General features: G+C 53.4%; 1 protein-coding gene across 2 annotated transcripts in view; it reads left to right on the plus strand.

The window, feature by feature from the left end:
* LOC144782497 (uncharacterized) overlaps positions 1-25,805 on the plus strand; it is a 133,526-nt gene that overhangs the window by 56,167 nt on the left and 51,554 nt on the right. For both annotated transcript variants that reach the window (XM_078661886.1, XM_078661887.1), the window contains exon 5: positions 17,333-17,440. In XM_078661886.1, the coding sequence (XP_078518012.1) occupies positions 17,333-17,440 (108 nt within the window). The remainder of the gene's footprint in view (positions 1-17,332; positions 17,441-25,805) is intronic.

Below are 25,805 nucleotides of genomic sequence, written 5' to 3' on the forward strand. Positions count from 1 at the left end.
AGTAGTCGGGTGCCTGTAGGACTGGGGCAGTACACATGGCGTCTTTTAGGGTTTCGAACGCCTCTTGGCAGGCGGGGGTCCAGCTGACTTTCTTCGGCTGGTTTTTGGAGGTTAACTCCGTGAGGGGGACTACGATGCTGCCGTACCCTTTGATAAACCTTCGGTAGTACCCCGTGAGCCCTAGGAACGCCCGCAATTCCGTCTGGGTCGTGAGGGGCCTCCCAGGCCACTATCGCATCGATCTTGGGCTGTAGGGGGGCTACGAGGCCGCTTCCGACCTGGTGCCCGAGGTAGATCACGGACCCTTGTCCGATCTGGCACTTGCTCGCTTTAATGGTGAGACCGGCCCTCCGTAGGGCTGTCAGCACCGCCCAGAGGTGCTGGAGGTGCTCGGGCCAGTGGGAACTGAACACTGCGATGTCGTCTAGATACGCAGCGCTGAACTCTTCCAACCCAGCCAGTACCTGGTTAACCAGCCTCTGGAAGGTGGCGGGGGCGTTCTTCATTCCGAAGGGCATCACCCGGAAATGGTAGTGACCATCCGGGGTGGAAAAAGCGGATCTCTCTCTGGCCCCTTCGGTGAGGGCGATCTGCCAGTATCCGCTGGTCAGGTCGAACGTACTGAGGAAGCGAGCAGCCCCTAGGCGATCAATAAGCTCGTCGGCTCGGGGGATGGGATGCGCATCAGTTCTGGTGACTGCGTTGAGCCCGCAGTAGTCCACGCAGAACCTCAGCTCGGGAACAGCACCGGGGGCGGCTGCCTTCGGAACCAGGACCACGGGGCTAGCCCATGGGCTGTCAGAGGCTTCGACCACTCCGAGAGCTAGCATCTTTGATACCTCGGCCTTGATGCAGGCCCGGACCCTGTCGGGGACGCGGTAGGCTCTGTGCCGTACTGGTGGACTGTCCCCGGTGTCCACGTCGTGGACGCACCAGCTGGTGACCCCGGGGGTGAGGGAGAAAAGGTCCGAGAATTGTCCCAGTAGCTGGCGACAGTCCTCGCGCTGCTCGGGAGAGAGAGAGGAGGAGAGACTCACTCCCTCTACGGAGCCATCTTTTTCTTTTGCGCATAGGAGATCGGGGAGAGGCTCCGTTTCCTCTTCTTCTCCATCGTCCGTGGCGAAGGAGCAAGCTCAACTCGGACCGGGCGAAGTGGGGTTTTAGGCGGTTCACGTGGAGGACCCGCAAGGGGTTCCGGGGGGACTGTACATCGATGAGATAAGTCACCTGACTCTTGCGCTCCACCACCTTGAAGGGCCCTGTCCACTTGTCCTGCAGGGCACAGGACTCTACGGGGGCCATCACCCAGACCTGCTGCCCGGGCTGAAACTCGACCAGAGTGGCATTCTGGTCATACCACCGTTTCATTTCTTCTTGACTGGCCTCGAGGTTGGCCTCGGCCAGTTCTTGGAACTTTCTAGTCTGGTTCCGGAGGGACAGGATGTATCGAAACACATCCGGAGGGGGCTCGGGGGCCGCCGTCTCCCAACCCTCCTTGACCAGGCTGAGAGGCCCCCGGACGGGGTGCCCGTAGAGCAGCTCGAAGGGGCTGAACACCAGAGATTTCTGGGGGACTTCGCGGTACGCGAAGAGGAGACAGGGAAGGAGGACGTCCCATTTACGCCTCAGGGGCTCTTCGAGACCCATGATCATTCCCTTGAGGATCCGGTTGAATCGCTCCACCAGACCGTTACCCTGGGGGTGATATTGGGTGGTGAACTTGTACGTCACCCCACATTGTTGCCAGAGGGACTTCATGTATTTTGAGATGAAGTTGGTCCCTCGGTCGCTGACGACTTCTCCGGGGAATCCCACCCGAGAGAAAATCCCCATGAGGGCCCGCCCCACCACGGGGGCAGTCACCGTTCGGAGGGGAATGGCTTCGGGGTAGCGGGTGGCATGGTCCACCAAGACAAGGATAAAGCGGTGACCTAAGGAGGTCCTGGGGTCGAGAGGGCCCACGATGTCGATTCCCACCCGCTCAAATGGGGTACTGACAACGGGGAAGGGTTGGAGGGGGGCCTTGCGCCTCCCGCCGCGCTTTCCGCTGGACTGACACGAGGGGCAGGACTTACAGTGGGCTTCGACATCGGAGCGCATGCCTGGCCAGTAGAAGTGCGTGACCAGGCGCTGGTACGTTTTGTCTTGTCCCAAGTGTCCCGCCAGGGGAACATCATGGGCCAGGTTCAGGAGAAAGCCGCGGAAGCGTAGGGGTACCACCAGCACTCGGGCCGACCCTAGCTCGGCAGACTTTTGTTCGCTGTACAAGAGGACGTTTTCCCAATAGACAAAGTGTGAGCCGGACTGGTCACCGGCGGCCTGGGCGGCGGCCTGCTGCCGCGGCCCACCCAAGGACGGACAGGAGGTCTGTTCTAGGCAGAATTCTTCTCGGGACGGTCCTCCTTCCTGGCGCCACTGGGCCAGCTCAGGAAGGTCGTCCAAGCTCGGGGTCGGTTCGACGTCAGGGCTGAAGGGAACTGCGTCGGAGGGGGAGCTCTCTCCGGGGAACAGCTCGGGGGTTTCAGAGGACTCGGGGTCCTCGGGGGTTGGCGGTGCGGTCTCAAGATTCACCCCCTCAGGGGTAGCCACCCGGGCGGTCATCGACCGGGTGCTCACACAGGCTCATTCGGGCAGGCCCACCATCTCCAGGTGGGTCCTTTTCTCAACCCGCTTCCATGGGGAGCTCTCTAGATCGTTGACGAGCAGGCAGTCCACGGGCATGTCGGTGCGGACCGCCACTCGTAACTCCCCAGAGACGCCCCCCCACTCGAACGGGACTTGAGCTATCCGGCAGGTGCGGACGGAATTGTCAGCTGCGATCACCTTGCAGGAGATGTGGGGAGCAATTTGGGCTACGGTGACTAGGTGACGTTTGACTGCGGTGATACTGGCCCCGGTGTCTCGGAGCGCCCCTATGCGGTGGCCATTGACGGTCACCTGCTGTCTGTACTTCTCCGTGTTGTCGGGCAGGGGGGCTCCGGGGACCATTTCCCTATCACCCAGGGAGACTAACATCATTGCTGTGGGGTCAGCCCCCTCAAACTCCTCTTCCCCCTCCTCTTCTAGGGCTACTGAGGTGATGTGGCGCGCTGGGGGCCCCGCAGCGGCGGGCTTCTTGAACAGGGGGCATCGGGGGTCATTGGCATAATGCCCTGGTTGCTGGCAATGGAAGCAGGCTTGGCTGACTCGGGGCCCTGGTTTGGCTGGGGGGAACCCTGCGCGCGCTGTGGGAGGTGAGGTGCCGGGCTGGTTTCTGGGAGGACTGCGCGGGGACCCTACCTGGGATCCCCTCTGTCTATTCTGACTCCCCCCCCCCCCCCCCCCCACCCTCCCCTCTGGCGGGAAGATCCCTGTTCATTTCGGCCAGAGTCTCCCCCAGGCCCCCGGGGGACTCTGGTGCTCACCCAGCGATCGGCCTCGACTGCCAGTTTCCGGGGGTCAGCCAACTTGCTGTCCAGGAGGTGCTGTCGGAGTTCCACAAAGCAGTTCAGGGACAAATGTTCATAGGCAATGAGGTCGATGAGCCCCTCGAAGGTGGATACTTTGCTGCCCTTTATCCACCCTTCCAGGGCCCGGCTGTAGAAGTTTACATATTCCACCCACGTGGTGCCGGGGATCTTCTTGCAGTCTCTAAAGCGCTGGCGGTACATTTCGGGAGTGAGCCCGTACCTTGTGAGAAGGGCCTCTTTCATGTGGCTGTAGGAGGTCTGTCCGGCGGACGGTAGATCGAGCAGGGTGTCTCTCCCTTCACTCAAGAATCGCCCCCACAGCCCGGCTCCCCAATCCGTTCGCGCAATTCGTTGGGAGGCCATGGCGACTTCGTAGGCCTTGAACCATTGCTGGATATCATCGTTCTTATAATATTCTTTGACCACATCCTTGGGGATGTGGACCTTGGATTCTACCGGGGGAACGGACTCTCGGGTCCCCGTCGTTCGGTTGTCTTCGCTCCGGGCCTTTAGTTCGATCTCCTTCAGGCTGCGCTCGTGCTCCAGCTGGAGTCTTTTCCCTTCGTGTTCTCTCTGGAGTTTCTTCTCCTCCAGTTCTCCTTGCAGCCGCAGCTGCTCGATGGCCAGCTTCTTCTCGGCCAGTTTGAGTTCTCCTTCTATCTTCAGACGCGCTAGTTCCAGCTCGTGGTTTCGGTTGCGTTCTCGGTCGGTCATCTCTTCTCGAGACAGACCTCTCTCCGTGCTGAGATTCCGCGTCGGGGACTCCGCTCTCTCCTGCTCTGGTGCATGGGTTTCGGTCAGGGGTGCTCCCTCTCCATCGACTTCTGTCGGTGCTGGAGGTTGTGCTCCGGCCTCCACCCAGGCTGTCAGGGCTTGTTGCAAGTCTTCCTTGGTGCTTAATCCCGTTGTCGGGATATGGCGATCTTTGCAGAATTGCTTCAGTTCTCGGTGCGTATAGTCTCCCAGAAGCTCCATCTGGAAGGTGGTCTCGTCGTTCGTGAGGCTCATGGTTGTTCTTCGTTCGGGTAGTGTGTCAGTACTGTACGATCCTTAGACGTAGGTTCTTATCGCGACGCTGCCACCAATGTTAGAAGGGGCGATCTCAGAGGTCCAGGTTGTGCTCACCCGACCACCCCAGGACCCACCTCTCCCACAGATCTTGCCGAGTCTTATCGTGAGGTCCTCACCGGGGAGGACTTCGAGTCTAGGATCGTACACACGGAGCTCACACCACACTTACGAACGAACACCACAACGTTGGATTTCAGTAACAAGTTCTTTATAAGCAGTAAAAGAAAGTAGCACTCTTATGGGCACAATGATCGAGGGATCACAAAGTCTTTGAGGATTCGGGAAGGGGGAAGCGGGACAGTCTTTAGCCTTTGGGCCAGTACGAGGCGTACCCTGCGCACAACTCTCAATCCTCGAGCCGGGGGATACGGAAGGTGATGGCGTACTGGCTGCTTCGCTCACGTCGGGTCGACTCGGTCGTGATGACGATCTCGATGGTCCCGCCGGACCAGAGTACTCCTCGAGCCGCGACGAGGTCAGCAGGGCTTGATCCGGAGAAGTTCGTGAAGAGCCGCGACAGCATCAGCAGGGCTCAGGTGGTTACAGGTTCAAGCTCGAGCCGCGACAGTGTCAGCAGGGCTCCGAGGTCTTTAGGGAGGACGGCCGCGACAGCGTCAGCAGGGCTCCGATGGTTACGAAATCAGCTTGAGCCGCGACAGCGTCAGCAGGGCTCAGGTGGTTCAGTTCCTTGTTGCGAAGAGGGAGCCGCGACAGCGTCAGCCGGGCTCAGCGATGCGAGGTTGAGTTCTTCTCAGGGTCAGCCGCGATCAGATCAGCAGGGCTTCAGGTCCAAGATACAACTGCCCGCTAGTTGTTGAGCGGGCCCAGATATAGTCCATTGGCCCTTTGATGTCCGGACCCTCGCAGGCGGAGGTCTCAGGCCCTGGGGGCTGGTCGTTGGCGAGGTCCGGCTCTTTGATCCTTTGAAAAATGGGTCGGGGAATTCCCAGACGCCCAGCGGGTCTGGAGCCAGCCCTCGGGGAGGCCAGAGGTGCAATCGAAATTGGCCCCCAGGGGGAGGCCAAAGGTGTGACAGCTACCAGTCTCTCAGGGGAGGCCGGAGGTGCCATCGAAACTCCCTGGCTTATCTCACTCGGGGAGCGCTTTACCCCCCAGCCGGGACTGGCGCGCCTTTGGAGTCTGGGTTTCGCTGGGGCCGGGGTCACGCTAGGCCCAGGGAGTCAGGGATCTCGGGAAGGGAAAATGGCTGCCGGGCCTTGTGGGGCATGCAAGGTTAGGCGCTCGGAGCCGGGAGTGGAACGGGATAAGCGGGGCTGGTCGTCAGTTACGGGGTCTGGGCGTACAGGGAGTAGGACGACCAGGGTTCGGGGTGCAGGCTACACTGACTGGGATGCTGCGCAGGGAACTCAGGGTGCAGGGCTACGCTCACAGGGTGCGGAGGAACAGCGGCGAACCACGCCACGAGGCCGGGTCCAACACCAGAGTGCATGTGAATTGGTGCATTCTGAATTTTTTCAAGTTTGGACAAACACTGCACATTGCCACCACCCAGTCTGGAGTTTATTGCAGGCCGGATGGGGCAGGATGTCCCGAATGAATCCTATGCATTCTCATGACCTGATGCCACATAGTGCTGGTCACTAGTTTACACCTCCAAGGATAGCTCTCTGTTGGACTTTGGCCCTTAGGGCAGGTTCACCCCGAGACTTTTTGCTTGAAATGGTGACCTGGAGATGGTGATTTTTGGATTCTGCGCACTTTCACTGTGTCCCAGTGGAAAGTGCGTGCGCACTCTGAGTGCATGTGCTGAGCTAGGCCTGCCCGCCCATAGGAATGCATGGGGAATGTATGTGTCCCTGGTAGTTCCTGATGCGTGGGGTGTACAGGCTTGAGTCTGGTATGTGTGAACTCGTGAGAGTGAATGCTGCGAGATGGTGTATGCAGCATGTATGTGTCTAGTAGCGAAGCGCCATTTCTTGACATGGCTGTACGTGTGCTGTGAGGGTGCTGGCGTGTGATTGGCTGGAGCTGGCTGGCATGCCAGGCTCCAGGAAGTCTGGATGGGTCTGCCCGGTGGTGAGTGGGAGATTAGCATGAGTGATGTGTGGGAGGAGTGTACCTGTGTCCTGGATGGGCTGGGTTTTCCCCACACAATGCTGGCTCCGCCCCCCTGTGGTGTGTCTAATGACCCAAGCCCTGCCAGTGAATAGAGAGGGTGGTTGAGGTAAACAGAGTACTCAAGAACCAGCTGCGACTGGTTCCGCCCCCACTCTGCACCCTTGAACAAAGGAATGCACTGTATAAAAATGGGGCTGTGTCCCCACAGAAGTTGTTCTCTTCCAGGATCCTGAGGGGGCTGTTGTTGCTGCTGCTGGGCCAGAGGACCGCCACTTGGGGTGTCTCCCTGCCTGGAGACCCAGTGTGCTGGCTCTGGGCCCAGCCTTGCCCCCCCTGCCTTGCTGAAGGACGTTTTGTGGACCCTTATCTGTAGCTAGCGCTGGTGAGCGCTTTCTGAGGTTCCTAGCGCCTGGGAGCGCTTTGTTTTCCTTCTAGCGCCTAACAGCGCTTTATTCTGCCTATAGCGCTTGGGAGCGCTTTGCCTACCCTAGCGAGTGCCACCTCGCTGATTTGTAGTTACTTTGTCGCCTGGCAGGTGCCCACCCTGCCAGGGACCTTGTTGCCCGTTTTCGTTCTTCCCTCGAGGGTGCGACCCCTCGGTAAATTCGTCCCCCGCCTAGAAGTGCTGGAGACGGGCCGCCGCGCTGCCCGCGACGACCCGGAAGTGTTCCTGCCGGCCGGCCAATGAGGGAGTAGGCCGACCGGAAGTCCCGCCCCGCACCCGCGACCTGGAAGTCAGGCAGGCCGGGGGCAGGACAGAGAGGCAGGCGGAAGCTGCTGCCTGCAGGGCGAGCCCCGAGGGAGAGACAGAGCCTGGACGTGTGCCCCGGGCGGAGCACGAAGGAGGAGTTCCCCGCCCGCCAGGAGTCAGAGGCAGAAAGTGCTGCAGCCTGCAGAGACCGGTGAGTGCCCGGGAGGGGAGGGGGCGTCGGGGCGCATTTTCGGTGCCCGCCCCTCCCCCCTAGTAAAAGGCTCGTGGGGGCCTTACCTGTTGTTGGAGCCGGCGAGGCTCAGGGCAGCAGTTGTTTTGAGAGCCCGAGAGGCTCGTGTGGGCATTACTTGGTTCACTGAGTCCCCAGGAGGGGGACTCCAACTACGCCCCCATTTTGTGTCCGGAGCCCGGAAAGGGGCTCCAGGCCTGGTGTGCAGAGCCCAGTGGGGCTCAGGGGGGCATTTGTTCTTCGAGGCGCAACGAGGCTCCATCTTTTTGGGTTTGAGCCCTGAGAGGCTCCTGAGTGCCCACATTGTGTTTCAGAGCCCAGAGAGGCTCAGTGGAGGCATGTGGTAGCGTGAAGAGCCCAGCGAGGCTCAAGGGGAAACAAGTGCTTTTTGCAGAGCCTGAGAGGCTCCAACGTTGTCCCCCCCCAGCATTGCTTCCCAGCTGCCCAGCACTTTGTGGGCAGCTGCCACCTTTAGGACCCTGACACTTTGGACACAGGGACAGTCACAGGTGGTGACTTACGTGGGTTTGGCGCAATTGTACTTTCTGCACCTCTGAATGTGTTTTTATGCGTCATGTGCCTTACACCTCTGAATGTATTGTGATGCATCATGTGTTTTCCTCTTTACACCTCTGAATGAATTTTATGCATTGCATCATGTGTTTTCCTCTTACACCCCTACAGGTATTGTAATACATAGGTGGTTGTTTTCTCCCTAGTACAGGTGGTGCTAGTGAGATCCTGGTTACCAGTAATTACTGGTTGTGCGCTCTATTGTTATATTGTGTGCTATTTTGTGCTAAAGTAATTTTACTTTCTGAAAGTGCTACTTCTGATTCCTGACAGTGGTCCAGGTGGCCCTGTCTTGTAAATATCCCCTTGTAAATTCTGCCCGTGCCTCTGGCACATTGTAAAGTGTGTGTTTTATCTAATGTGTTTTGGTGTAATACAAAGGCTATTTCTATATAACCTTGTGTGGAGTTTCCTTTGTGGTGGGCCTTTGGTTGTTGTTGCTGAGGTGCGTGCGCAAATACTTAGCCTACATCGCCTCCAAGTTTAGCCTTGCTGCTCGCGCCACGTTACCTAGAGGGTGAGTAGGGGTTATCTTGGCGTGTAACTCCCTTGCCCTGACTTGGGTGTGGTGGTCTCTGACTGACTTTGGCGAAAGCCCTGGCCAGCCGGGGATCCCATTTCCAACATTGGCGGCAAGCGGCGGGATAAGGATTTGTGTTTGCGTTGTACCTTAGTAGCAGCTGGCTGCACCACAAAACTCTGCATTTTAGATGACCACATTTTAGGGGATTGTATTGTTTTTGAAATTCCATTGTTTCTTCTCCTGAAGAGTGTCATTTGATTGTGTTCAGTACATTTGTCCCCCGCCCTGCTTCCAGAGTTTGGTACCTGTGTCGCTTTTGGTCAGGTTGAGAAGTCAGGGGTGGTAGAAACTGCCTTACCGATCCGAGGGGAGGGTGTGTGTGGATGAATGGTGTGTTTTCCTGGACGCATGAGTATGAGTTCTCTTTGATAAGGAGATTGTTGAAGTTTTGGAATTGTGTCCTCTTACTTCAGATTGTTAAGTCCCCTGTGTTGCACGTGTCTGTGAGCATCTTGCCAAGATGGAGTCTGCTTTTAATGTCTGGGGTCTGTTTTTGCATGAACTGAGAGAGTTTTGCGAAGAGAGAGACATTGAAGTGAATGAGTCAGACACCCAGTCCCAACTTAGGGGTAACCTGATCCAATGGCAGAAGGATGACTGGGAGCGTGAGCACAGTGCGGAGAGGGCCCGGGTCTCACACCATGAGGGTGGTGGGTCAGAGGGGAGCCCTGAAGAGTCTGAGGAGGAGGAAGATGATAGCACAGGGACGCCAGCAGATAGTGAGGACCCCATAGATAGGGAGTCCCTTGCTGGGTCCAGTTTAGGAGGCAGCGCCTCATCCCTTTTCCTGTCCCCAGAGGAGCTGGAAGATAGGAGGAGAGAAAGGGAGCACCAGCTGGCTTTAGAAAAGCTCAGGTTGGAGCATGCCCAGGCTATGGCACAGCTGGGCATTAGAAAGCAACAGCTGGAGACCGAGAGGGTCTTAGCGCAGGAAAGGATAGAGGAGGCTGAGAGGGCCTCCACCAGAGGCGAAGTAGCTCTGGAGGGTAGACTATCCCCTGCGCGCAGTGTTGAGTTTCTGGATCCCTCAGGGAGGGTTGGGTCCAGTGGTGGCAGCTATTTAAATCTCAGTCTAGAAAGTCCCAGTTCCCAGAGTATGGTTCCTGTTTCCCCAGAGGAGGAGAATAGGTTGAGGTTTAGGAACCTTAGGAAACCGTCTCATCAGTCTTGGGAAGACTTTGAGGATGACTGTTGTGAAGCCCTGTGTGATTGGGTACGGGAGCCCACGAAATGTGATTGGGACCTACTGTTCGATATGTTTCTCAGAGAGCAGTTGCTCAGTTGTTGTTCACCAGGGTTGCGCCAACACCTGTTAGGGTGTGGATTGGCTGAACCATGTGAGCTGGCAGAGGAAGCAGACCGCTGGGAAGGGACCAGAGGTTCTGTAGAGTCATTGGTGAGTGACTCCAAAAGTAGTGGGTCAGGGATCTTCCAGCCCAGCGTGGTGGAAGAGGCTCAGTGTAGCCCAGCGAGGTCCCAGTATAGTGAGAAGGGTGGAGGGGCTGACTGCCTGGCTCAGTGGAGCAGGAGTCAGTGGGTGGCTGAGAGCCCCCAGAGGCCCGAAGCCCTGTCTCAGAACCTGGGTGGTTTCTTGAGGGAACACCAGGTTGGGGACCTAGGCTGTCCTGTTAACCCAGTTGAGGAGGATCTCCTAGTGAGTAGAGGACCTGGAGCGTCTGTAACCAGAGCTCCTGTGGTTCTAGAGTCTGGCAGTACCGCTCCGATAGGGAGGGTACAGGAGTCCAGAGTGAGGAGTGATTGGGGGAGTTCCCCAGTGGGAGGACCAGTGGGTCAGGGACTACCCAGTTGGGCTAGATTCCCGTGTAGTGACCATGGTGACACCACTTCTGGTCTGGGGGATCGTCACGCACTGTCAGGTGGACAGAGGGCGGGAGATCTGCGCCAGACAGACAGTCACGCAACCGATGTGACATTTGTTAGCCTCAGGGGGATTGCGTGTGAATCCCCAGAAGTCCTGGAGTGCCAGGCAATTGTTCCACCGAAGGTTTTAGACCAGAGGTTGGGAGGCCAGGTTCAGGATCAGCCTGACCTGAAGGGTAGGACGACTGTAACCAGTGTCCTGACCGGTTATTCTTCCAGAGGAACTTCTCCAGGTGGGAGAGGGCAGACCTCTGGAAGGGGGTGCAGAGGGTGGGAGAGCCCACCTCTGACCCCGGTGCAACCTGAGTGGATAAGTCCTGGGTTGGAATGGCGTTCTAGGGGTACCCCTCGCAGAGGGAGGAGGAACCCTAGGAGAAGAGGTAGGGGGAGGAGAGCCTTCCCTGAGACTCCTGGTCAGCCTGAGGTTGTAGGCCCTAGGCTGGAGTACCAGTGGCAGTCTAGTCCTGTCTTGCAGACAGGAAGAGTGAAAAATGGCTCCTATGTGCCAGGGGTTACTACCCCCCGCTCTGCGAATTGGCATGGACCAGTGGCACCTGGGTGGCCCAGGGCCTGGTCCTGGCCGCGGACAACTTGGGAGTACCAGTGGGGTAGCCCAGTTGGTCCAGACAGTGTGTTTAGAGGGAATCCCATGGGTTCACCGTGGCGTAGAACAGGAGGGTGTCCCTGCAGTTGCGGGCCTGCGTCCGTGTTCTATCGCCCCAAGCAGGGAAGTCCATCACGGTGGTGATTGGTCTCCCCTGCGTTTTGGCTGGAAGGGGGTTATGTTGGACTTTGGCCCTTAGGGCAGGTTCACCCCGAGACTTTTTGCTTGAAATGGTGACCTGGAGATGGTGATTTTTGGATTCTGCGCACTTTCACTGTGTCCCAGTGGAAAGTGCGTGCGCACTCTGAGTGCATGTGCTGAGCTAGGCCTGCCCGCCCATAGGAATGCATGGGGAATGTATGTGTCCCTGGTAGTTCCTGATGCGTGGGGTGTACAGGCTTGAGTCTGGTATGTGTGAACTCGTGAGAGTGAATGCTGCGAGATGGTGTATGCAGCATGTATGTGTCTAGTAGCGAAGCGCCATTTCTTGACATGGCTGTACGTGTGCTGTGAGGGTGCTGGCGTGTGATTGGCTGGAGCTGGCTGGCATGCCAGGCTCCAGGAAGTCTGGATGGGTCTGCCCGGTGGTGAGTGGGAGATTAGCATGAGTGATGTGTGGGAGGAGTGTACCTGTGTCCTGGATGGGCTGGGTTTTCCCCACACAATGCTGGCTCCGCCCCCCTGTGGTGTGTCTAATGACCCAAGCCCTGCCAGTGAATAGAGAGGGTGGTTGAGGTAAACAGAGTACTCAAGAACCAGCTGCGACTGGTTCCGCCCCCACTCTGCACCCTTGAACAAAGGAATGCACTGTATAAAAATGGGGCTGTGTCCCCACAGAAGTTGTTCTCTTCCAGGATCCTGAGGGGGCTGTTGTTGCTGCTGCTGGGCCAGAGGACCGCCACTTGGGGTGTCTCCCTGCCTGGAGACCCAGTGTGCTGGCTCTGGGCCCAGCCTTGCCCCCCCTGCCTTGCTGAAGGACGTTTTGTGGACCCTTATCTGTAGCTAGCGCTGGTGAGCGCTTTCTGAGGTTCCTAGCGCCTGGGAGCGCTTTGTTTTCCTTCTAGCGCCTAACAGCGCTTTATTCTGCCTATAGCGCTTGGGAGCGCTTTGCCTACCCTAGCGAGTGCCACCTCGCTGATTTGTAGTTACTTTGTCGCCTGGCAGGTGCCCACCCTGCCAGGGACCTTGTTGCCCGTTTTCGTTCTTCCCTCGAGGGTGCGACCCCTCGGTAAATTCGTCCCCCGCCTAGAAGTGCTGGAGACGGGCCGCCGCGCTGCCCGCGACGACCCGGAAGTGTTCCTGCCGGCCGGCCAATGAGGGAGTAGGCCGACCGGAAGTCCCGCCCCGCACCCGCGACCTGGAAGTCAGGCAGGCCGGGGGCAGGACAGAGAGGCAGGCGGAAGCTGCTGCCTGCAGGGCGAGCCCCGAGGGAGAGACAGAGCCTGGACGTGTGCCCCGGGCGGAGCACGAAGGAGGAGTTCCCCGCCCGCCAGGAGTCAGAGGCAGAAAGTGCTGCAGCCTGCAGAGACCGGTGAGTGCCCGGGAGGGGAGGGGGCGTCGGGGCGCATTTTCGGTGCCCGCCCCTCCCCCCTAGTAAAAGGCTCGTGGGGGCCTTACCTGTTGTTGGAGCCGGCGAGGCTCAGGGCAGCAGTTGTTTTGAGAGCCCGAGAGGCTCGTGTGGGCATTACTTGGTTCACTGAGTCCCCAGGAGGGGGACTCCAACTACGCCCCCATTTTGTGTCCGGAGCCCGGAAAGGGGCTCCAGGCCTGGTGTGCAGAGCCCAGTGGGGCTCAGGGGGGCATTTGTTCTTCGAGGCGCAACGAGGCTCCATCTTTTTGGGTTTGAGCCCTGAGAGGCTCCTGAGTGCCCACATTGTGTTTCAGAGCCCAGAGAGGCTCAGTGGAGGCATGTGGTAGCGTGAAGAGCCCAGCGAGGCTCAAGGGGAAACAAGTGCTTTTTGCAGAGCCTGAGAGGCTCCAACGTTGTCCCCCCCCAGCATTGCTTCCCAGCTGCCCAGCACTTTGTGGGCAGCTGCCACGTTTAGGACCCTGACACTTTGGACACAGGGACAGTCACAGGTGGTGACTTACGTGGGTTTGGCGCAATTGTACTTTCTGCACCTCTGAATGTGTTTTTATGCGTCATGTGCCTTACACCTCTGAATGTATTGTGATGCATCATGTGTTTTCCTCTTTACACCTCTGAATGAATTTTATGCATTGCATCATGTGTTTTCCTCTTACACCCCTACAGGTATTGTAATACATAGGTGGTTGTTTTCTCCCTAGTACAGGTGGTGCTAGTGAGATCCTGGTTACCAGTAATTACTGGTTGTGCGCTCTATTGTTATATTGTGTGCTATTTTGTGCTAAAGTAATTTTACTTTCTGAAAGTGCTACTTCTGATTCCTGACAGTGGTCCAGGTGGCCCTGTCTTGTAAATATCCCCTTGTAAATTCTGCCCGTGCCTCTGGCACATTGTAAAGTGTGTGTTTTATCTAATGTGTTTTGGTGTAATACAAAGGCTATTTTTATATAACCTTGTGTGGAGTTTCCTTTGTGGTGGGCCTTTGGTTGTTGTTGCTGAGGTGCGTGCGCAAATACTTAGCCTACATCGCCTCCAAGTTTAGCCTTGCTGCTCGCGCCACGTTACCTAGAGGGTGAGTAGGGGTTATCTTGGCGTGTAACTCCCTTGCCCTGACTTGGGTGTGGTGGTCTCTGACTGACTTTGGCGAAAGCCCTGGCCAGCCGGGGATCCCATTTCCAACACTCTCTCACTCTGTTGTCTTCCAAGATCTTTACCTTTAATAGGGCGGAGAAGGTTTGGGGGAGCTTGTCGACGGTTGTGCAAAGATCTCCTGTGAAAGGAGAGCGCGCATCTCCCTTTTGTGATTTCAGCCACGAGCCGATCTTGAACCTCCATCTTACTGGTGCTTAGTATTTTACCAGCTCTTTCAGTCGTACCCATTTTGAGAGGTAAGTAAATGATCAAAGCTGATTTGAGAATTTGTACTCTTTAATAGTACACCGTTTGTCGTCCGTGTGTCATTGAGACATGAGTTGTGATTCTCAAATGACCGCCGTCAAGGGCTCCACGTGTGCTGAAGATGCAAGGCAGTACTTTGAGTCCTAAGGAACAACGCGTGGTAGATGTACGACCGCATATAGATCCACTTTTCACAAATTGAATTTGGCAGCTTACAAAAAAAAGCAGGTCTTGGGATGGACAGTTGGTCCGGGCGGGTGACGTCCTCTAACCGATGGCACACACGATTGTGATCCATTGGGTTGACAAGTGGTCTGTAAGATGAGCACCTCAACGCCTCCCTCAATGACCATCTCCAGAAGGTTATATCAAGCTGTAAGACACAGGACAAAGGTATAAGCATCATATTTTAGGATGAAGCACAATCGGTAGCGGATGGTCTGATTGCACTTAAATTATACTTATTTTCTTGAATATTCTGCTAATTTCTGGAAAATCTGTTATCACTGTTACTGCAGCAATCTGGCAGGCATAAGTTCGTTTTACTTAGTCATTTAATTTTTAGCACAGGCGTAACCGCATCCTCCAATCAGGTGAGTTCTCTCTAATGCGTTGGGTGTTGGCAGTGGAGCCAATGAGTGTTACTAAGAGGTCTGGAAACGGAAGGAGTCCACCCCGGCCTGCACCATCGGGCAGGTGGGGCCTTATCTGCTTCTCGTAAGCTGCCCCCCTCCTCCGCCTGCAGGAAGGGGACCTTCTCTGAGGCTTGGTGCTGGCGAACGGACAGGATGTCGGCTCACAGCCTTGTTTCTGTAGCCACATTTTGCAAACGCTGCACTCTCATCGAACTGCAGTGTTCTGAGATGATGTGACGTAGCTGATGAGCATTGCATAAGTGTGAACGCTGACCCTTACTGGCTGACTTCAACAGTTTAAGATTGTGTTGATTGACTGTTAAACCCTCTCAGATTTTCATGGCACTTTCTTCGTGGTCAGCGGCTCTTCCTCTGCGTAGTTTTTAATTAGTTATGAAAAACCTCTAGTTTATATTCGATCCTCGTCTTAGGCTCCAGAGAGTTAACCACACCATGCAGGCTGAGGAAAGTGTCTCAAGTTTTTGTTTGACAGGAGCGGTGGCAGTAAAGGGGAAATATTAGTTCACTTGATAGTGTTTTTTACTAGTGAATTGGTTCCTTACCCAGTGACTCTCCCCTTAAGTATCTAAAGAAGCTTATTGTTTCAATTGTCTAACCTGATTAGGCGCCTCAAGTAAACCGTGATGGTCGTTGCTCTTTAAAGAAGACCTGATCCGCTCTAAATGAGCCTGTTCTGGTGAGTAGATGAGCCCACCATCGGCTCAAACTCCACAGGTATCAGACCCTTAGCACGCGTCTTCATCAGCTACTGGGGTGTGAGAATCTGAATCTCCGAGGATTGTCACTTTCTAGAATCTTAATTTAAGGCAGTTAAAGAAACCCTTGAGGTTGCCCAGGAAGATTGCATCTTGCACTGAGCAGAAGTAGATTCACCAGGGAAAACTTGAATTTCAAAGATTTGGACTAAACTCCCTGGTGAATGTTGCTCAGACCTTCAGAGTGGAAATAGCTTCATCCTGGTCTGATTCACCCTCCACAACTAGTCCTCCTGTGAGTTTGCACTTTTCTCTAAATCTGAAACCTTGGGGGACGGAGGGTCAATGCAAATATTCACCCCCTTGAGCTATGACACCAAGAGCAAACCCATCTAACAAATCTTGAAGACATTGTGCTTAAGTAACTCAAACACGGTTGTGCGTGTGTGGTATTTGCATAGTGCCAAAAGGCAGCAAAGCGCAAAATAGGTTTGAAAGCCTTTATGTAAAGATGGTCTGGACTAGTGCCTGAACCCCAGATTTATAACCTGCATCAGAAGTAGCCAGGAGAAAGGCAAACCAGAGGCCCCTCCTGGCCCGAGCACCAGACAAGCCAAACGTCCCTTCACTGCCCTGAGCACAAGGCAAACCAAACCCCCCTTCACTGTCCCTAGCACAAGGCAAACCACAAGTACCGTCACTGCCCTGAGCACAAGGCAAACCAAACCCCCTTCACTGTCCCTAGCACAAGGCAAACCACAAGTACCTTCACTGCCCTGAGCACAAGGCAAACCAAACCCCCTTCACTGTCCCTAGCACAAGGCAAACCACAAGTACCGTCACTGCCCTGAGCACAAGGCAAACCAAAAGCCCCTTCACTGCCCTGAGCACAAGGCAAACCACAAGTACCTTCACTGCCCTGAGCACAAGGCAAACCAAACCCCCTTCACTGTCCCTAGCACAAGGCAAACCACAAGTACCGTCACTGCCCTGAGCACAAGGCAAACCAAAAGCCCCTTCACTGCCCTGAGCACAAGGCAAACCACAAGTACCTTCACTGCCCTGAGCACAAGGCAAACCAAACCCCCCTTCACTGTCCCTAGCACAAGGCAAGCCAGATGTCCCCTCACTGCCTCGAACGCTGTGCAAGCTAGAAAGCGCCTCGCTGCCCTCAACTCAATGCAAATCAATAGCCCCCCCCTTACTTCCAGAGCACATGGCAAGCCAGAAGTCCCCTCCCTGCCCTGAACACGGTGCACGGCTAGAAGATCTGGCCACAGTAGCGTTCCCCCATGTCAGAGGAGGCAAAGGCCTTGACTGAGCTGGCAGAAAGACTGGCTACTCACCAGGTTCAAAATGGCCCCACAGAGACTTTTAAACTTTTCCCAGCTGTTGCTGGAGACCGGTATAGACTACAATGTAAATCAGATTAGATGTTTTTTGTTTAAGTGTAGTGATTTTAGTCTTTTCAAAGAAGAAAAAGTTAGCGAGGTTTCGAAGACTGCATTTATCTACGTTTCCTGGTTAAGCCTAGGATTCCCAAAAGATGGAAGTTACTGGACGGGTGATTGCAGAACAGGGTTAGAGAATAGGTTGGAATAGACTCCACTGGAAGAGAGAGTTTGACTACAAGTTTGAATGACCCTGCTGTTGTTTTAAGAGGGAGTCCAAGAGGTGTTGTAAGGTGCGTATAGGAACAAACGGGAATCCTGCACTATAATTAGTCTGTTTACCTCCAATCATGTTGTGTAATGCCTGTAATGCATTAGCATAGAGAATATTTACATGTATGAATAATGAAATTTCTATTACAGATTCTCTCCTGATGGAAGATTAATCGTGTCTGCCAGTGATGATAAAACTATCAAGCTGTGGGATAAAACGAGCAGAGAGTGTATACACACATTTTGCGAGCACGGAGGGTAAGTGCGCCATTGCTGTGTCCGTAATCCCAGTAACTGTTCACCCTAGCATTAAGACAGTACCCCAGGATAAACAAAAAAATCCATGAAAAGTTTGTTAATATAAAAATGTTGACATTATCTGTAGATTTTTGTCATCCTTGTTAACTTGCATCTGGTTAGTCACAGACTTCCATCACCACCACATACGTTTAATTTATGTGAATCTCCAAGACATTCCAGAGGTTGGAGACCCCCCTGTTCTAAATCTAACTCCCCTCGCCTAGCCCTGTCTCCTGAACAACAGGATTACACCTTCAAATGTGCTGCATTCTCTTCACCAGAGCAATGCAATATAAATACACTCCGACTGTTTGGAATGCCGGAGATTACCCTGGAGGCATACAAACTGGTCTGAAAGATTTGACAACGTTCTGAGATGGAGAAGACTGTAAAATGTAGCCCAATCTGTGCACTTCTGTGAAGCGCAGTAGAACTCTGGCATTTTAAACATACATTACTCAATGATCTCCATGAGGTATAATTAATAGTGATACCTTGTGTGTTGCCTTGTTCATCGATTTGCATCGTCCAACTATATAATGTTTGAATTATTTCTTAGACTGTTACTTTTGGTTACCTTTTCTAAAATCACAAAGTGTCTTAAGCCATCCTAAATCTTCGCTCACCCTTCTGTCCATGTGTTCATCACTAAGGGATGCCCTAAAGAACAGATCAACGTCAAGGAGGCCTATTCTCACAGCCTTACACAGCCCGCACATCAGTGCTGCCTGCGCCTGTGGCAATTGGACAAGACTACCTATATAAAGTTCTACTACTCGGGTCACCGCGTCCCCAAGTGTGTTCACCAAATGTCTAAAGGGGGTAGCGACTCATCTATGAACAAATGCCCTGCAGGTCTTCCTGTACCGGGGCAGTTGGTTGATACAGAGCAGCAGACCACTCTTTGGTGTAGTGTCCTTGTCTCACACACACTGGGGTTCACAGTTGATGCAAATAATGTTGCATTTTGAGACGCAAGGGATCCAGCCCTTTCTGGGAGCTGTGGGACTGTCTACCCAAACCTAGAAAAAGTATTAGCGTTCCAAAGGCTGCCCTGTCTCTTACCAGATACAATGCCGCTTTTTAAATAATAACTTTATTGGCATTTTTGAATTTTTCTCATTCCATAAGATTGTTTATCGGCAAATAAAAATATACATTATTTTGCTTCACTGAAGAAGGTATCAATGTGTCATTAGAATGTGGTTCTGGAGCAAAATATACATTTCTTCTTATTGGATAATAATGTTCGGATTGTGAGCTTACGCTAGTAGTCCGTGGGCGTGCAGTATCGCAGGCATCATCCGACGATGTGAATTTTAGTTCTTAAGCCCGTCTGATGTTGGGTGGCAATGAGGTCATAATACTAAATTGGGGGTTTAAACTGGAAGGGTCTTTGGTCTTCGTTCAAACAGCTGAGCTAGAAGTGTTGGGTTTGCTGCAGGAGTGAGTTCTTCAGGATAATGATATCATGGGCGCATTATGTAGTTTGATGTTGTAGTATTAACTGGCATGAGTTGGTGAGTGAACACCCGTTTTACACAGCGATATAAATCAGGGGGAGCTATAGGGGCGCGGTCCTCTCAGCCAGCATCACTTTCATGTTCTCCATGATAGTTTCCCAAGTCCCTGCTATGGAGGTCTGCGGAGGTCTCTGGTTTCCCCCCTGTCCGTGCTTGACTTCAGCTGACGCCCACCTAAATCGAGCATTGCACTTGCCGCCAGGGAAGACTGGGGCTTGGCCTTCAAGTGTGTAGCAGTGGTGTCTTGCAACCAGAAGGGTGAGATTTACAAACCAAGATGCCACCTTGTCTCTGTTTGGGGGCTTGTAAATTCTGGGAGTTACTGATACCCAGTCGTCAAGGAGAGGTTTTACTGATGGGGCATATAAGGTCTTTTATTTGAGCACAGAGTCGCTAGGGAAGGGCATGCCCAGAGCGCATGCAGAAAGGCGGCCGGCATTTAGCATTTGCTTGTGGGAAACATTTACAACAGCGGGGGAGAGAAGCCTCATGCAGTATTAAGCATTTCCTCTGTTTGAATGTGGCATTAATGGGATGCGATTAAAGCTAGGGTTTTTGACCAGGACTTTTTCTGAAACACTATGCCGCCTCTGCCTCCCTTTTATCTTGCAGTAGCGAAACCAATAGTGAAGTTTGTGAAAGGGGGACCATGTAAAACCAGGTGAAGAGCCTTCGGGCCAGCCTTATTGTACAGACTGCTTGAATAGAAAATGAATCTCTGGCCTGGCAGTGATTGTGGGGCAGTATTTAAGGGCTTTAGTTCTCAAGCGAGAGGAGGTGGTGCTCTTCAAACACCCAGTCTTGTGAGATTGAGTCCTGCCAGGAATTGAGGTTCCTCTGCCCGGGGGGCATGTGGTCCTGAGAAGCCCAGAAGGGGAATAGCTTGGGCATATGGGATTACCCATTTGGTAAGATGAACTGCCCGATAGTAGCACCCTAGCACAACTCAAAGGAGGCGAAGATGAGGGCGGAGACGGCGGGTGTTCGTTTCCAGGAGAAGATTTGATTTGGCCGTTCGCAGGGGTTGAGTTTCTAAGCATGTTTAATTGAGTGCAAGTCCCGCAAGCAATCTGCCAAACCATTGTAATTGGGCGGCAAGTTAATATATCAAAGGGGGCTACCAGGCCACCCACCTCAACTGGTGGACAAAGCTTGGCAAGGGCACTTTGCGTTGCTCATTGTGCCAGACGAGCTCAACTAAGAGCTTGCCAAACCCGCAACACTACGCAACACTCAACACGCCAACACTGTCAAAGCTATTCATACTCGCTCGGGCCCGACTACACATGACGCCCCAGACATAGCGGCAGAGTCCCGGGCATTCCACTCCAACCTATACACAAGAGATCACTTAGTGGCCCATGACCCACTACCCCATCTTCAGTCCGCTGCAATCACCCTATTACCACCGCAGGAGTCAAACGCACGCTATCAACCTATCGGGATCGAGGAGGTGATCACTGCAATCGCACGACTAAAGCCCATGAGGGCACTGGGCCCGAATGACTTCAGTGCAATCTTTTACAAGACCTTCTGCGCTGAATTAGCTCCCTTTTTGACCCGACTCTCCAACTTCTTTGCCGAGACTGGTTCACTGACCAAATCTATGTTGCAGGCATCCATTTCAGTGATCCTGAAACTCAGGAAATACCCTAAACATTGCAGTTCTTACCACCTGATATCTTTGCTCAATGTTGACGCAAAATCATTTGCAGGTATCCTGGCATATCGCCTCAACCACCTGATGCCGGGTTTGATCGATCCCGATCAATCAGGATGTATCTCTTTGCGTCAATGCGGGGACCATACTAAGCTCATGTATCATCTTATTGACAAGTTCCATCGATCCCTGGAAGAGGCCCTCTTAATGGCGGTAGACGCGGAGAAGGCGTTCGACAGGGTGCCCTGGCCCTACCTGTTTGCGACCCTTAAGCACTTTGGGTTGGGAGACTGGTTCTTGAAATGGATGAGTAGTATATACAGCATGCCCAGTGCAATAGTCCGAGTGAACGGGATAAGCTTTGCATGGTTCAGAGTGGAGCGGGGTACCCGCTTTCTCCGCTTCTCTTTGCTATATACATGGAGCCCTTCGCCCAGATGCTAAGAGATAACCCCATGGCTGTGGGCATTAAGTTTGGGGCGGACCATCATCTCATCAGCCTCTACTGGCTGATCTGGCCTATCCCCTCCCGTTTGGCAGGATGCCATGTTGGCCGAGTTTCCATCTTTGACGGCCTCTGCTTCCCTAGCACTTATGGGCAATTTAAAATCTGGGTCTCCACTTGACCCCTGCCCAGCTAAGCTCTTGGGTAAGTTGGCGGAGGTGGTTAATCCACTGGCGAACCCTCTTCTCAATCTTTCATTGAGTCAGGGAGTGGTTCCGCCAGGGTGGAAGCAGGCAATGGTTATCCCGCTGCTAAAAAAACCGGGGCTCGACCCGAAGGTCCCAGCCAATCATAGACCGATTTCGCTGTTGCCGGCCTTTGTTAAAATCCTGGAGAAGCACGTTCAGTCGGTGCTCTCCAATTTCCTGGAGTCTCATGAGATCTTGCACGACTCCCAGTCTGGCTTCCGTACAAATCGTAGCACCGAAACCGCGCTCCTTGAGGTTTCTGAAACCATCAAGGGAGGGTTGGATACCGGGGGTAAAGTCATGCTGGTGTTGTTGGACTTGTCGGCGGCTTTTGACACCGTCCCCCATGATGGCCTCCTCGCAAGACTCTGAGATTGGCCTGCGGGGGACGGTGCTCAAATGGTTTTCATCTTTTCTTGCCGACCGCCGGCAAACGATCTGGGCGCCGCCTGACACCGCTGTGATGCCGCCATTGGGAGTCGGGGTCCCTCAGGGCTCTATTTTGAGCCCGACCCTCTTTAACATCTTTATGACCCCTTTGGCGGCGGTCGCGGAGTCTTTCGGTGCCCGGATTGTGTCTTATGCCGACGACACCCAGCTCCTCTTCTCTTGTGAGAGAGGGGCCGACTTTGACGGGGAGAGTATCCGGAATTGCCTTGGGGCAGTGTTCTCATGGTTCCAACTGAACTGCCTCAAGTGCAATTCCGATAAGTCCGAGGTACTCTTCTTCGGGTGCGATGCGGAGCCTTGCTGGCAGGCCTGGTGGCCCATCGACATGTTCCCTCCGTCCGGTTCTTCCCCTATGGCTAAGAACTTGGGGGTTAAGATGGACAGGGGACTGTCGATGAAAGCCCAGATCTTTGGGGTGACCGGCACCTGCTTTGGTCTTTTAAAAATGCTGCGGAGGTTCCTGCCTTTTTTGTCGGAGGAGCATAGGAGGCTGACAGTGCAGGCCCTGATAGGCTCCAGGTTGGATTATGCCAACATTCTCTACCTGGGCCTACCCGAGTACCTGCTGCAGCGGCTCCAGGTTGCGCAGAACGCGGCGGCCAGGGCCATTTTTGGTCTTAATAGACGCGCCAGCGCCTCCGGGCTAATGCGGACTCTGCATTGGTTACCGATCCGTAAACGGATCGCTTTTAAGGCCATGATATTGGCCTATAAGGCACTACACGCAGTGGGAGCAAAACATCTCCAAAAGAGAGTGGTCTTTTACCAGCCGGGCCGCTCTCTGCGGTCTGAATCTTTGCTTTTGGCGGCTGTCCCTCGTATCAAGAGAGCTCGCTTGGGCGGCCGCTCTTTCAGTCTGCTGGCCCCACAGATGTGGAACTCGCTTCCATTTCCACTTCGGGGAGCTACTAGTCTTATGGATTTTAGGAGAGGTCTTAAAACCTGGTTGTTTACCCAGTAGGCCTCCCTAGCAGTCTTTCTGTGTTCTCTGTGTGTGCGGCGTTTTCTTTTTTTAATTGTTATGTTATTCTGAATTAGTTCCCCTTACTCAAAGCGCCGGGACACTCTTTTTGAGTATCCGTTGCGCTATATAAGACTATAAATAACATAACATAACAGATGACATTATTATTTCCATCGCCCAGCCCCTCATCTCGCTAGAAACCGTTCTCGCTGAACTGGAGGCTTTTGGGGCAGTTTCAGGCTTTAAGATGAACCTGTCAAAATCCCAGATTCTGAATCTCACTACCCAAATGAACATGGAACAAACTCTCCGTGCACGGTATGTGTTCCATTGGGTGGATGCTGCGCTTCCATATCTGTTTATTTTGGTTAAGCATTTTCTGTTAATTTGTTATCATTCATTTGAGCAAAGACTGTCTCTACTGCAAACAACAAATAGAGGGCAAGAGAGTTGATATACTCCCCCTTAAGAAGTGCCCCCTTACGCGGCCGACCCAATCTGGGTTGTAGGCGACCTGCTGCGTACCTTTCCTCACCCAGAGGTCTCCCAGCGAACGCTTCATGGATTGTTCGATGTTATGCATTTGATTTCTGCAGCCGGCCCAGTTGGGGGTGTAGGCATTTTGCTGTGTGAATCACTTGCTCTATTCTATAACAATAAAAAAGATTTAATCCTAAAAGTGTCACATTTGAAGTCCCTGAAGGATGGGGAGGTTGTCTGCATAAAGGGTGGTTGAGTGTCTACTAGTAGGATTCTCCTGACTTCCCCTACTGGTCTTAAATTGTGCCGCAATGGACCATCACTAGGGTGAAAAACAGATTGGGGGGGGGGTGGGTGAAATGAAAGGAGAAACCCTGTCTAGTTCCTCTGCTGATTTCGAAGGAGGGGGAAATTGGATGATACAAATGCTGTGGGCTTTGAAACTGAAGAACCTCAAAGGTAGTCCGAGCGCAAGGTATCAATACCCTTTTAGAGATCAAGGCTGCAGATTGCGGCCACCTCAACAGAGGATATAGGTGCATGGTCTTCCTATGTGGAATTAACCCATTCTGATTCAAGAAGGATCAACCGAGGGAGGATCGGAACGATACAGGAGGCCAGGTCCTTTCTCAAGATCTTGTAGCCGGAGTTAAGTCTATAGGAGGCTGGGTCGCTGGGAGGACGCCCCAGTTTTAGGAGGGGGACCACGGGTGCATCTCAAAGCAACTGCGAAAATCCATCTTCCAATGCTGTCTCGTGTTCAGCCAATCGAGGGGCGAGAATGTCTTGGTATGCCTGATAAAAGTTATGGGGAAGGCATTTGGTACCCGGCACCTTTCCAGCTATGAGATTGCGAATAGGCATTTTAATCCCGTGGGGCGTATTTACTGAATCAATTTCTTCCCTTTCATGGGGGAGAATGTGGGGCAAGAGGAGGTCCCTGAGGAGCTCAGTAATTGGGGCGAGGGGTCACCGGGTACTTCTTGGTAAAGACCACGGTAATGGCCATGAAAACCTTGCAAGATCTCGCCATGTATGTACACCCGAGTATCAGCCTGGTTCTTAAGATCCGTAATTGAGTCTTGCGACGTGCTTCCGGAGGTCAGCCAAGCCAGTACCCTACCCACTGTGGCTCCTTCGTATGTGCTGGAAATGTACTTGCAAACACCTAGACACCTAAGCTTCTGAAGCGGGGGCTCATGGGTTTGGGCAGCATTCAGTGTCTCTCGCAGACCAGGGTCATCAACTATCAGTCGTTCTATACCACCGGAAGCTTCTGCCGCTTCAGACGAGTGCTCCTCAATTGTCTTGGGGAAGCTTGATGTCTCTTCTATGCAATGGTCGCAAATGACCACTTGAAGGTGTTCCATTCTGTGCAGCTCCGAAAGAGGTAGATTTCTCATTCACTTCAAAATAGTGTAGGATACAGGACGTGACTGGTTTCCTGAGTTAGGGCGTCTTCCAGAGCCGAGCCCTGAAAGTACCAAGTGGGAATCGAGGAAGGGTCCTAGACCAATGGAGGGACGTGGATTTGGTAGAGGAGTGCATACAATTTATGGGGAAGAGCAATAGCTGTATAGTCGTAGCTCACGTTTGTGTGGTCTCCAAATATGTACTAGGGAACAATGTAGAAGCCAAATTGGAAGGGAACTGGCGTTGCCAGACGTGGCTGGTCTGAGGTAACGACGGATGCAATCTATCTAGAGATGTCTAATACAGTATTAGTCTCCACCAAACTCCTAGGGGAGGTGGGCACATGTAGCAAGGAAACCTCATAGCTGAGCCTAGAATGTGTGTTGGTCAGAGTTTGAGATATATATAATGCCCAACGCTAAGGGAAGCCTATCCAGTGCACCCCCACTGGGACAAATCTACCCTCGGGGTCTGTGATTGTGGCTTTCATGAAAATTGGGACTCCCCGTTCGGACCAAGATCACTGCGCCCATGGAAGAGGCTGAGTAGTGTCAGAAAATGTCCCCTTGCCATATTGTCCTCAGATGTTGTCCCCGTATGGTGCAGAAGGTGATGAAACTGCGGGGGTGATGGCTTCATGTGTAGCAATGGTGCCACATGCATGGATTAAACTTGCATCCCCAAGAGTGTCTAGGGAGCTAATGGTAACAAGTGCAGGGTCAATGGTGGGATTTAACGTTGATAGAGCCCAAAACTCTATATACTTTCCTGTGGTGGAACAATCAGAACATGTTTCTTGGTACGCCAGTGCGTAACCTCAGCCACTACCTCAGATGCCTCACTCATGGGCTGGGGAGCACCTCTGTTCAGGGTACGTGGACGCGACGACAGGAATGTCACATTTACCTGAAGCTGACAAAAATTCACTTGGCACTCGGAGTATTTTACATCTTCATTCGAGACAAAATAGCCCTAGAAAAGACTCACTGCATGACAGTTTATATACTAAATCTAGGAACTGTGGCAATGGGGTCGCAAGAATTTGGTTTACTAACTCTCCTCTGCTGTCAGTGCCAGCCCAAAAGATGTGACGTCACATTCGGCTCCAAGGGTAGCATCATCGACCTGGGGTGACTTTCG

This window comes from Lissotriton helveticus, chromosome 9 (assembly GCF_964261635.1).
Source record: "Lissotriton helveticus chromosome 9, aLisHel1.1, whole genome shotgun sequence".
Classification (NCBI taxonomy): Eukaryota; Metazoa; Chordata; class Amphibia; order Caudata; family Salamandridae; genus Lissotriton; species Lissotriton helveticus.